An 11,657-nucleotide genomic window follows, 5' to 3' on the forward strand; every position below is an offset into this window, starting at 1 on the left:
AGAAATCCAAAAAAAAAAGTGCTTTAGTAAGTCAGTAAAAAGTAGGTAACAAGAAAATGATAAGGGTGCCCATACTTATGCACCTGTCAAATTTTGTTTGAATGCAGATTGCACATTTTCTGTTAGTGCAATAAACCTCATTTCAAGGCAGAAACATTACTGTGTCCAACAGTTATTAGATATATGAAACTGAAATAGCTGTTGCAAAAAAAAACAATTGTTATAAAACATTAAGCTTAAGATTAATAGGGGTGCCCAAACTTTTTCATATAACTGAATGTTATCCTGAGCAGGCAGTCTCCTGGTCTCCAGTCACCCCAGGGGGGAATCTCCTGAACACACACAAGTGGAAACATTTCACAACTTCTGACTCTTTTAAAGAGACACGCCAATTGCAGCAGGACACGATTTACTATGAGCGAGGTCACACAAATAGTGTTCAAAGAAAAATAATGTTTTCATTGGTAAAATAGCCGGGATCCAGTCACAAACCAAGGATTAGAATATTAACCTGAGAGGCTGCTCTAGAAATCTGACCTCCAGGTTAACTATAAATCAGGCCTTTACACATAGAAAGCTGCTCACAGATTGCGGGGCAGCCACGCTGGTGTGAGCCATTCCATATTCATCCCCCCTCAGGGAGCAGAGTGCCGGACTGCAAAGTTTAGATATTTCTGTAAGTTTTATCCCTTTATTTTATCACTGTTTATGCATATTTGTATGTCACTTTTTATTTCCATTTTTATATCCTTTAATTGTAGGCACTGTACCTTTTCTATTAAAGCTTAAAACTTTAATAAGTCTGAACCTTGTATGCTCTAAAGAATCCATAGCGTTAGAGAGTGTGATCCTGGTGATTGGCAGACAGTAGTAGTAATATTTCCTGGACTCATCCCCCGTGTATTCGGAGAGTGGTGGCAGCGTGTATAAGCAGGTGTGTGGCCTGGGTCGGTGTGTGATTTATGCTCCCATTACAGCATAGGACAGAGGTTGAATGCTGGACAGAGAGTGGGGAGATAGATTAACCCTTTCAGGCGTAACCCAAAGTCATGTGCTGAGAAGCGGGTACGTGACATCCTGTATTATACCCCAGAGCTGCAGTCACTGTGTACATAAATTATATTGCTGCCCCGTTCTCCAGTCACCTCCGGAGCTGCAGGCAGTGCTGCCTGACGTATCTTTAGTGCAATGCATTCTGAGAGAATGCACTTACTGCATTATGACTATTCCACAACCAGTGTCCCAACACTAGAGAAAAGCAGAAGTGCAGGAGCAGCTCTGGGTGTGACTGGAGTACAGGGAGCACAAGAAAGCGACACTGGATGTGCTGCTCCATTCCCATCTTTGCCAATGTTGCAAACGGTGCGGTGACTGCAGTGTCAGTTGCACATTCGCCGGACCTGCAGTATCTTCCTCCATCCACAAACGGCGCCCCGCCGGCAGACTTCCACAGACGGCGCCCCGCCGGCAGACTTCCACAGACGGCGCCCCGCCGGCAGACTTCCACAGACGCCTCGCCTTTGAGTTTCAATTGCAGAAAACTTAAAATAAAGCTGAGACACAAATAACTAAAACCAAACGAAAGCACCGAGGAGCCGGTAAGAAGGCGCCGCTGCTCGCATGCTCCGCCACTTCCATCGCCCACAGACAAGGCTCCGGCGTGGCCGACGTCACTGCACACAGACACGCGTGGGTGATAGAGCTCTAATATATAGATCTGATATATACGGATATAGAAATATATACATTTATGGGGAGTGGGGCAGCCGTCCGGCCGACAGGAAGTGTCGCCATTATGCCGTGAGGTCACTTCCGGTCTGCGGCAGCGTCTCTGGGAGGACGGGGTGAGGTGTCCGTCTCCGGTGGTTCTCGCCATTGTAAAGCCCTGTCTGTGGCACGGCGTCTATCATACGCTCACCCCAGGATGATGATGCGAGGACGACGTGCGGCCGAGGACCCTCGGAGCGGCTATTGTGCGTTTCTCAGCCTTTCCCCATTGGGTGGACATGACAGGGGGTACCAGGAGGATCTCCGGCCGCCGCTACTGGCCGTCGTCTCGGATGAGCTCCAGGACGCTGGTCAGGCTGCGCAGACCCAGCACGTAGCCATTGTCCGGCCCGTCGTGCACTGTCAGGTCATCGCGGAAGCCTTTGTACGTGCTGTGGGCGAAGTCTATCATGCGGACGTCCACTTTGGGGCAGGTCTCCTGGGCCGGGGGGCGGCCGGTCCCGTCGTAGATGATGAGCAGCGAGCTGGAGTAGAAGCGGTACGAGGCCTGGATTTCCAGCACGGAGATCAGACGCTTCAGTTTGCTCAGGATCGGCTCCACCAGGTCGGTGCGGAGATGGACGCCGTTGTGCAGGTACTGGTACAGGGCCTGGCGGAAGCCCTCGGTGCTCAGGCCACGGCCGTAGTACTTGTTCAGGCATAGGTAATGCCCCGTGTTCATCTGGAAGACCTGCAGGAGAGAGGGATTGTGGGTAACAAGGCGCCAGACAGGGGGCCGCAGCGCGACCAGCGGAGGGCGCTCCACAGCAGAAATGCAAGACCGTGCATCGCCACGGTCAGGCCAGATATGAACCCTTCCTGGGAGCCGCACCTGCATGCCGCACACCCTCACACCCAGCGTGGCGGACGTGCTCTGCTCGCACTTCTTCATCTGCCGCGCCGCCTTCTCCTCAGACGCGTCGTCGCCGTGCTGCCGCGTTCCCATCTTCAGGTCCAGGACACACGGGAACTTGAAATGGTGGACGACGTTCTCCAGCAGCAGGAATTCTGGGACAGAGTTAAGCCTGACAACAGAGGAGGAAGACTCTCAGCGGACGCCCTCCCTACCGGCTGCACAAGGATACTGTACATCTTGCGCTCCTTGGACTCGGAGCGCATGCGGCTCAGCTGCTGCTTGTGGCACCGCAGGCTCCAGGGGTTGTAGCTGATCCGCTCCGCGCTCGCCCCGCTGTTCCCATCCAGCATCTGGAAGGGGGCGTCCGACTGCACCAGGACCTCCAGCTTCGGGCTCTTCATCTCCGGGACGCTGCAGGAGAGGGAGGAGGTGAAAATCTGCATACAGCCAACAAGCCCCCGACGTACCCCTCCCGGGACCCCCCAGGACATCAATATGGACTAATGGCCCTACATTATCCTGAGAGCCAGAGTCACTGACAACACCTGTGTCCTAACCGAGCAGCGCTGCAGTGTAAAGCATGAGGGAGGGCACTGCCTGCAGTGAGGCTGACGTACGGTCTGGTGGGCATCCTGCCCAGTCTTCTCAGCTTACAATCGGACAGGCCCCCAGTGCACGAACGTGTAGAGGGCCCAAGGTTGGGGCCGGATGTCACCTCTCGGAGTTCTCCCCGGTAAGCGGCGGCCATTCATCCTTGTGGTCGGTGCTGCTGGTCCGGTGCAGACTGCGGCGGGAGTGCTTGCGTCTTGGATGGTCCCGGTCAGGAAACTCTTCTTGATCGGCCGCCTCACTCTCCACATACGGGTAAGCCACCAGGTTTATGTACCCGTCACTGTCACCCTCAAAGCAGACGGACACCACACCTGGCGGGAGAGAGAGTGACAGTCAGGAGCACCACAACAATGAGGACCCCGAAGCCCACCAGCCACACAACGACCCCTCCCCACATGTGGGACTGTATAGCCCTCCCCGGACCACCCAGCACCTGGACCGCCCTGCTCCTCCCCCTGGACCGCCCAGCCCCCGGACCGCCCCGCTCCTCCCCTGCCCCTCCCCTGGACCACCCAGCTCCTGGACCGCCCAGCTCCTCCCTCTGGACCGCCCTGCTCCTCCCCCTGGACCGCCCAGCCCCTCCCCTGGACCGCCTAGCCCCTCCCCCTGGACCACCCAGCCCCTCCCCCTGGACCACCCAGCCCCTCCCCTGGACCACCCAGCCCCCTCCCCCAGGACCACCCTGCTCCTCCCCCAGGACCACCCAGCCCCCTCCCCCAGGACCACCCAGCCCCCTCCCCCAGGACCACCCAGCCCCTAGCCACAGCATATCACTCATTAGCACAAGCCTCCTCGCGACACACGACTGCACATTGGGGGAGAAGTTGTCGATTATCTTGTCCGTTCTGCCGTGTAATGGGGGGCTTCAGGTCTCACCTTTATATTCCGGGGTAAACTCTTTCATCTCGGGGGGAAGGGACTCATAGAATCGCTGCTCGCGGGAGATGAGGGGCTTGCAGACGGTGTGGTCGTCGTAGCGCATCATACTGCTGTGGCCCCCCACCTGATGGATGAACGGCTCCAGCAGGACCCCCCGGCCCCTGTCACACACTGCGCTCTGGACGAACTTCCCCACTTCCATGGTTTGACAAACACACATTGCGTTGGACGCCCGATGCTCAGCCGGGGCATGGGGAGTGGCGCAGGGGCCGGGCAGCGTTACGGGGGGCCGGAGGGCAGCGGCTCCTTCACCGGGAAATCGCTCCTCAGATCTGAGGAAGAAAAGAAAAACAGATAAAAGACTGCGAGCGGCGGCCATCCATCCTGGGGCGGCGGAGGGCGAGCGGCGGTCATCCATGCTGGGGCAGCGGAGGGCGAGCTGCGGCCATCCATCCTGGGGCGGCGGAGGGCGAGCGGCGGCCATCCATCCTGGGGCGGCGGAGGGCGAGCGGCGGCCATCCATCCTGGGGCGGCGGAGGGCGAGCGGCTGTGGCCGGCGGCGGAGGGCGGACATATCAGAGACCGCGGGACGGATCAAACGAAACCGAGACCTCCAGGGGATCAGGTGACCTCAGCGATGAGCGGATCATGTGACCAGAGCCCCGGAGCCCCAGAGGGGGAGGCTGTGACGCAGGGACCCTGATATTCAGCTCACCGAGCGCAGCGCCGAGGCACTCAGGGTCTGCGGAAATCAGCGGTGACCCAAAAACTGGCCACAGGGACAGCGGGACCCCCCAACTGCACGTCCTCCCACAGTGACAGAGCCAGACCCCCCAACTGCACGTCCCCCCAGTGACAGAGCCAGACCCCCCAACTGCACGTCCCCCCCCCAGTGACAGAGCCAGACCCCCCCAACTGCACGTCCCCCCCCCAGTGACAGAGCCAGACCCCCCAACTGCACGTCCCCCCCAGTGACAGAGCCAGACCACCCCCAACTGCACTCCCCCCAGTGACAGAGCCAGACCACCCCCAACTGCACTCCCCCCAGTGACAGAGCCAGACCCCCCAACTGCACGTCCCCCCCCCCCCCCACAATGGCAGGACCGGACCCCCTGAGCACACCCCCCTCCATAGTGACAGACCCGATACCACTCAGCTTTCCCAGGAACAGATGATTCTCTCCAGGAACAGACGCCGCGCTGCACTGAGCATCATGGGAATTATTGGCGCCGAGAAGTAATGATCCCAAGGGGTTAACAGCGCTGGGTGACGATGGAAAAAGGAACTCGAGGAGGAAAGTCTCTGAATAACTAAGAGTCTGGAGAAAAGTCACAGGACGCAGCGAGCCCCCGAGAGCAGCGGCCGAGCCCCCCGAGAGCAGCGGCCGAGCCCCCGAGAGCAGCGGCCGAGCCCCCGAGAGCAGCGGCCGAGCCCCCGAGAGCAGCGGCCGAGCCCCCGAGAGCAGCGGCCGAGCCCCCGAGAGCAGCGGCCGAGCCCCCGAGAGCAGCGGCCGAGCCCCCGAGATGAGCGAGCCCCCGAGAGCAGTGGCCGAGCCCCCGAGATGAGCGAGCCCCCGAGAGCAGTGGCTGAGCCCCCGAGATGAGCGAGCCCCCGAGAGCAGTGGCCGAGCCCCCGAGTGCAGCGAGCCCCCGAGTGCAGCGAGCCCCCGAGAGCAGCGGCCGAGCCCCCGAGAGCAGTGAGCCCCCGAGAACAGCGGCCGAGCCCCCGAGAGCAGCGGCCGAGCTCCCGAGAGCAGCGGCCGAGCCCCCGAGAGCAGCGGCCGAGCCCCCGAGAGCAGAGGACACGGTGTACAGATCACCACCTCCTGAAGGTGTTTTGCGCTGATGAGGGGGGTGCGAGTCGCCTGCTTCAGTATGAGACCCCGTTGCCGGAGTTAGGCCTGGATTTCAGGAGTGGAGTCACTGCGGCCCCTCACACCCAGATCTGCCCAGGTTGTTGGACCTGGGTGAAAAAGGTGAACCCCAGAGTTCGCCCCATTGTTGCCCCTCACGTTCCACAAATATTTTGTCACATTTCAAATGCTTTTAACACTTTTCAGTTACGTAAAAACTTCGGTGGCGGCCCCTCCAGTGGTGGCGGATGTATCGGTTGGTGGCGGCCCCTCCGGTGGTGGTGGGTGTATCGGTGGTGGTCCCTCCGGTTGGTGGGGGTGTATCAATTGGTGGTGGCCCCTCTGGTCGGTGGGGGGTGTATCAGCAGTAGCCCCTCTGGATGGTGATGGGTATATCGGTTGGTGGCGGACCCTCAGATGGTAGCGGATGTATCAGTGGCGCCCCCTCCGATGTTGGTGGGTGGTGTATCGGTAGCGGGTGTATCCGCAGTGGCCCCTCCGGTGGTGGCGGGTGTATCGGTCGGTGGTGGCCCCTCCGGTGGTGGCGGGTGTATCAGTCGGTGGTGGCGAGTGTATCGGTCGGTGGTGGCGGGTGTATCGGTCGGTGGTGGCCCCTCCGGTGGTGGCGGGTGTATCGGTCGGCGGGTGTATCGGTCGGTGGTGGCCCCTCCGGTGGTGGCGGGTGTATCGGTCAGTGGTGGCGGGTGTATCGGTCGGTGGTGGCCCCTCCGGTGGTGGCGGGGTGTATCGGTCGGTGGTGGCGGGTGTATCGGTCGGTGGTGGCCCCTCCGGTGGTGGCGGGGTGTATCAGTCGGTGGTGGCGGGTGTATCGGTCGGTGGTGGCCCCTCCGGTGGTGGCGGGTGTATCGGTCGGTGGTGGCGGGTGTATCGGTCGGTGGTGGCCCCTCCGGTGGTGGCGGGTGTATCGGTCGGTGGTGGCGGGTGTATCGGTCGGTGGTGGCCCCTCCGGTGGTGGTGGGTGTATCGGTCGGTGGTGGCGGGTGTATCGGTCGGTGGTGGCCCCTCCGGTGGTGGCGGGGTGTATCGGTCGATGGTGGCCCCTCCGGTGGCGGCGGGGTGTATGTATCGGTCGGTGGTGGCGGGTGTATCGGTCGGTGGTGGCCCCTCCGGTGGTGGCGGGTGTATCGGTCGGTGGTGGCGGGTGTATCGGTCGGTGGTGGCCCCTCCGGTGGTGGCGGGTGTATCGGTCGGTGGTGGCCCCTCCGGTGGTGGCCCCTCCGGTGGTGGTGGGGTGTATCGGTGGTGGCGGGTGTATCGGTCGGTGGTGGCCCCTCCGGTGGTGGCGGGTGTATCGGTCGGTGGTGGCCCCTCCGGTGGTGGCGGGTGTATCGGTCGGTGGTGGCCCCTCCGGTGGTGGCGGGTGTATCGGTCGGTGGTGGCCCCTCCGGTGGTGGCGGGGTGTATCGGTCGATGGTGGCCCCTCCGGTGGTGGCGGGTGTATCGGTCGGTGGTGGCCCCTCCGGTGGTGGCGGGTGTATCGGTCGGTGGTGGCGGGTGTATCGGTCGGTGGCGGCGGGTGTATCGGTCGGTGGTGGCGGGTGTATCGGTCGGTGGTGGCGGGTGTATCGGTCGGTGGTGGCCCCTCCGGTGGTGGCGGGTGTATCGGTCGGTGGTGGCCCCTCCGGTGGTGGCGGGGTGTATCGGTCGGTGGTGGCCCCTCCGGTGGTGGCGGGTGTATCGGTCGGTGGTGGCCCCTCCGGTGGTGGCGGGGTGTATCGGTCGGTGGTGGCCCCTCCGGTGGTGGCGGGTGTATCGGTCGGTGGTGGCCCCTCCGGTGGTGGCGGGTGTATCGGTCGGTGGTGGCCCCTCCGGTGGTGGCGGGGTGTATCGGTCGATGGTGGCCCCTCCGGTGGTGGCGGGTGTATCGGTCGGTGGTGGCCCCTCCGGTGGTGGCGGGTGTATCGGTCGGTGGTGGCGGGTGTATCGGTCGGTGGTGGCGGGTGTATCGGTCGGTGGTGGCGGGTGTATCGGTCGGTGGTGGCGGGTGTATCGGTCGGTGGTGGCGGGTGTATCGGTCGGTGGTGGCCCCTCCGGTGGTGGCGGGTGTATCGGTCGGTGGTGGCCCCTCCGGTGGTGGCGGGGTGTATCGGTCGGTGGTGGCCCCTCCGGTGGTGGCGGGTGTATCGGTCGGTGGTGGCCCCTCCGGTGGTGGCGGGGTGTATCGGTCGGTGGTGGCCCCTCCGGTGGTGGCGGGTGTATCGGTCGGTGGTGGCCCCTCCGGTGGTGGCGGGTGTATCGGTCGATGGTGGCGGGTGTATCGGTCGGTGGTGGCGGGTGTATCGGTCGGTGGTGGCCCCTTCGGTGGTGGCGGGTGTATCGGTCGATGGTGGCGGGTGTATCGGTCGGTGGTGGCGGGTGTATCGGTCGGTGGTGGCCCCTCCGGTGGTGGCGGGTGTATCGGTCGGTGGTGGCGGGTGTATCGGTCGGTGGTGGCGGGTGTATCGGTCGGTGGTGGCCCCTCCGGTGGTGGCGGGTGTATCGGTCGGTGGTGGCGGGTGTATCGGTCGGTGGTGGCCCCTCCGGTGGTGGCGGGGTGTATCGGTCGATGGTGGCCCCTCCGGTGGCGGCGGGGTGTATGTATCGGTCGGTGGTGGCGGGTGTATCGGTCGGTGGTGGCCCCTCCGGTGGTGGCGGGTGTATCGGTCGGTGGTGGCGGGTGTATCGGTCGGTGGTGGCCCCTCCGGTGGTGGCGGGTGTATCGGTCGGTGGTGGCCCCTCCGGTGGTGGCCCCTCCGGTGGTGGTGGGGTGTATCGGTGGTGGCGGGTGTATCGGTCGTGGTGGCCCCTCCGGTGGTGGCGGGTGTATCGGTCGGTGGTGGCCCCTCCGGTGGTGGCGGGTGTATCGGTCGGTGGTGGCCCCTCCGGTGGTGGCGGGTGTATCGGTCGGTGGTGGCCCCTCCGGTGGTGGCGGGGTGTATCGGTCGATGGTGGCCCCTCCGGTGGTGGCGGGTGTATCGGTCGGTGGTGGCCCCTCCGGTGGTGGCGGGTGTATCGGTCGGTGGTGGCGGGTGTATCGGTCGGTGGTGGCGGGTGTATCGGTCGGTGGTGGCGGGTGTATCGGTCGGTGGTGGCCCCTCCGGTGGTGGCGGGTGTATCGGTCGGTGGTGGCCCCTCCGGTGGTGGCGGGGTGTATCGGTCGGTGGTGGCCCCTCCGGTGGTGGCGGGTGTATCGGTCGGTGGTGGCCCCTCCGGTGGTGGCGGGTGTATCGGTCGGTGGTGGCGGGTGTATCGGTCGGTGGTGGCGGGTGTATCGGTCGGTGGTGGCGGGTGTATCGGTCGGTGGTGGCCCCTCCGGTGGTGGCGGGTGTATCGGTCGGTGGTGGCCCCTCCGGTGGTGGCGGGGTGTATCGGTCGGTGGTGGCCCCTCCGGTGGTGGCGGGTGTATCGGTCGGTGGTGGCCCCTCCGGTGGTGGCGGGTGTATCGGTCGGTGGTGGCGGGTGTATTAGCTGCTCTCTGAGGGCCGCATGACTCCTCCCACAATGGTGACGTCATCACACACGTGGCTCCATTCACTCAGGTCGCTCCACACATCACTGGATACCGAGAACAAGAGCGGCCAATCACAGCAGACACAGTGCAGCCCCGCCCACACATCTGGAGCTCCGCCCTCCCACACAGCGGACAGATGAAAGCTCCGCCCACTCCACGCCTCCTCATCACTGGCACCTCCCATGACCCCGCCCTGCCTGCTGCTGACGCCCCCTGTGGTGGTATCGCCCCCGTGATCTCCTCATGAGCCCCGGATCCCGCCGCTCCGCGCCTCCCGGCACTCCCCTCACCTGTCACCGCCTCCGGTCGGGGGGCGGCTGCCCGCGGGTGTTTTCTCGCAGACCCGGCTCCTCTCACCCGCTCCGGAGCTGTTCAAATCAACAACAAGATGGCGACCAGCCGGGAAAGAGGCGGCTCAGCCACTCGTTTCCATGGCGACACGAGTCGCAGGTCACGCCCTTCTTAGTATGGCCACCAATCAGAGGAATGTATGAAACCTGCGACAGCCGTCAGTCTGGCTACTATTGGCCACAGCATGTGTCAATCACAGTCCTGTGGCCCCGCCCATCGCACGCGCTGTCACTCGCTGACTGATCCATTCTCACGCTCACGTGATCAAAGTTGTGGCCTCCGATTGGCTGCAGTCGAATCCTGTGGGACGCGTGTTGCGCGCTCTCCCCCTGCTGGTGAGTGTGAGGCACAGTCCGGCCCGAGTGCTCGCCTCCTCTGGGTGAACTCCCTCAGCGCCCCCTTGTGGCCGCGGCCGGGACAGCGTCCTCACCCCTTTGGCGCCATTTTGCTCGCCCCCGTTGGGATTGACGCGGCTGGGGCTTTTCCGTTTGTGTCGTGTCCGGTGTTTGTTGCTGCCCTTTCATCCGTTCTCTTAGTCTTTGTGGCGGGGCGGCTGCACGGCCGCTTCTCTGTATTTTCGCCTTTCCATTGCTGAGACATTAGGGGTCCATGTATGTGCAGCCAAGTGGGCGTTCCCAGAGATCCCCCGAGTCGTGGCCCCCGGGCCGTGTAGTTCCTGCCTCCTCCCCCATTGGTGGCGCTAGCGCCGGTGACTTTGGCCTTTTGCAGCAGTTTTCCCGCATCGCTTACGGCAGCTCTTTGGCCTCATTCATCCCTATGGGACGGGCGGACGGCACCTGCAGGTCTGCCGCGATCCGGTAAATGCGGCAATGGAAAAAAACGCTGCTAGCGGTGATTGTGTCTGAGCACAAGTCCGCCATCCGCCATCACTGCCGTCCCTGCACCTTCCTAGCTCATCCACCCCTGACCTAAAACTGCACGATAAGCTTTAGGAAAACAATGTATTAGCGGCCATATTCCTCCGCTAATGAGGCTCCAGGGTGCGGCGTAGACGGGCAGTGTCCGGGGGTGCGGCGTAGACGGGCAGTGTCCGGGGCTCCGTCCTCTTACACCCTCAGTCCCGGCCGCACACATCCGCGATCTGCACACAGTCATGTGCCCGCGAGCTCCTCTCCCTGATGCTCTCAATAATAAACTGAGAGAAGCTCGATGTCACAGGACCACAAGTCTGAAAGTCGCATGTGAGTGACGTGTCCATGTGACGACTACTGGAACCTGCAGAGCTGAATCCTGACATCGCAGCTTCTGGATTCTCACAACGCATGCACTGCACACTACTAGGATTCTCCCTGGCCGGAGGACGGTGATGTCAGCACAAGCATGTGATTTGGATACTTCTGACCACATTCCGCCTAGACGTGCCCGGCCTCGCTCAGTTCATTTTCAATGACGGAGGCCACACATGTCTAGTCAGCACGTGACCGCATGTATGTAAATCGCCAGCATGAGAGAATCCTGACAGCGTGCAGTGTGAGAAGTCAGAAGTCTGCAGTCACAAAGAATGACTGCAGACTCATCACAAACCTGGACATCCCCTTTAATGCTCCGAACATAAATAAAAACATGAGTCAGTATCACCAATAACATTTATATCCAGGTACCTTATAGATGGCGTTGACTCTGGAGCCGTTCTTCTTTTCTTCATCTTGTCCAGACCCCATGATCAGTTTTCTCATCCACAGCCGTCGCTGCAGACCTCCATCTTCTCCGCTCTTTTGCAGAAAATCTCCACAAGACGCTCTTAAAGATACAAGTGTCATTATAATGCTCCGGAATAAAAAACTGCCCCTCACTATATTGTCTGCACA

The 11,657-nt window shown here is 61.9% G+C and overlaps 1 protein-coding gene across 5 annotated transcripts; it reads right to left on the reverse strand.

Moving 5' to 3' along the window:
- Positions 1–1,690: 1,690 nt before the first annotated feature.
- On the reverse strand, positions 1,691–10,952 carry IP6K1 (inositol hexakisphosphate kinase 1). Of its 5 annotated transcripts, none has more exons than XM_069735987.1 (6): positions 9,768–10,952; positions 4,112–4,446; positions 3,339–3,546; positions 2,853–3,034; positions 2,600–2,775; positions 1,691–2,458 (listed from the first exon to the last, which is right to left on the reverse strand). In XM_069735987.1, the coding sequence occupies exons 2-6, from the start codon at positions 4,332–4,334 to the stop codon at positions 2,042–2,044; spliced, it is 1,206 nt and encodes a 401-aa protein (XP_069592088.1). In that variant the 5' UTR covers positions 4,335–4,446; positions 9,768–10,952; the 3' UTR covers positions 1,691–2,041. The 5 variants fall into 5 exon arrangements, with proteins under 5 accessions (XP_069592088.1, XP_069592089.1, XP_069592091.1 ...); XM_069735988.1 differs by having other exon boundaries at positions 3,278–3,546; positions 9,768–9,900; XM_069735990.1 differs by having other exon boundaries at positions 3,241–3,546; positions 9,768–9,900.
- Between the last annotated feature and the right edge of the window lie 705 nt (positions 10,953–11,657).

The sequence above is a fragment of the Ranitomeya imitator genome, chromosome 8, assembly GCF_032444005.1.
Source record: "Ranitomeya imitator isolate aRanImi1 chromosome 8, aRanImi1.pri, whole genome shotgun sequence".
In the NCBI taxonomy this organism is placed as follows: domain Eukaryota; kingdom Metazoa; phylum Chordata; class Amphibia; order Anura; family Dendrobatidae; genus Ranitomeya; species Ranitomeya imitator.

What these genes read in the sequence shown, in the direction of transcription:
- IP6K1 (XM_069735987.1), bottom strand. Translation starts at nt 4,334, where the DNA reads ATGTGTGTTTGTCAAACCATGGAAGTGGGGAAGTTCGTCCAGAGCGCA. An exon ending in GTTTACCCCGGAATATAAAG is followed by an intron (nt 3,547 to 4,111) that starts GTGAGACCTGAA and finishes CTCTCCCGCCAG; the next exon opens with GTGTGGTGTCCGTCTGCTTT. An exon ending in TGAGGGTGTGCGGCATGCAG is followed by an intron (nt 2,459 to 2,599) that starts GTGCGGCTCCCA and finishes TCTCTCCTGCAG; the next exon opens with GTCTTCCAGATGAACACGGG.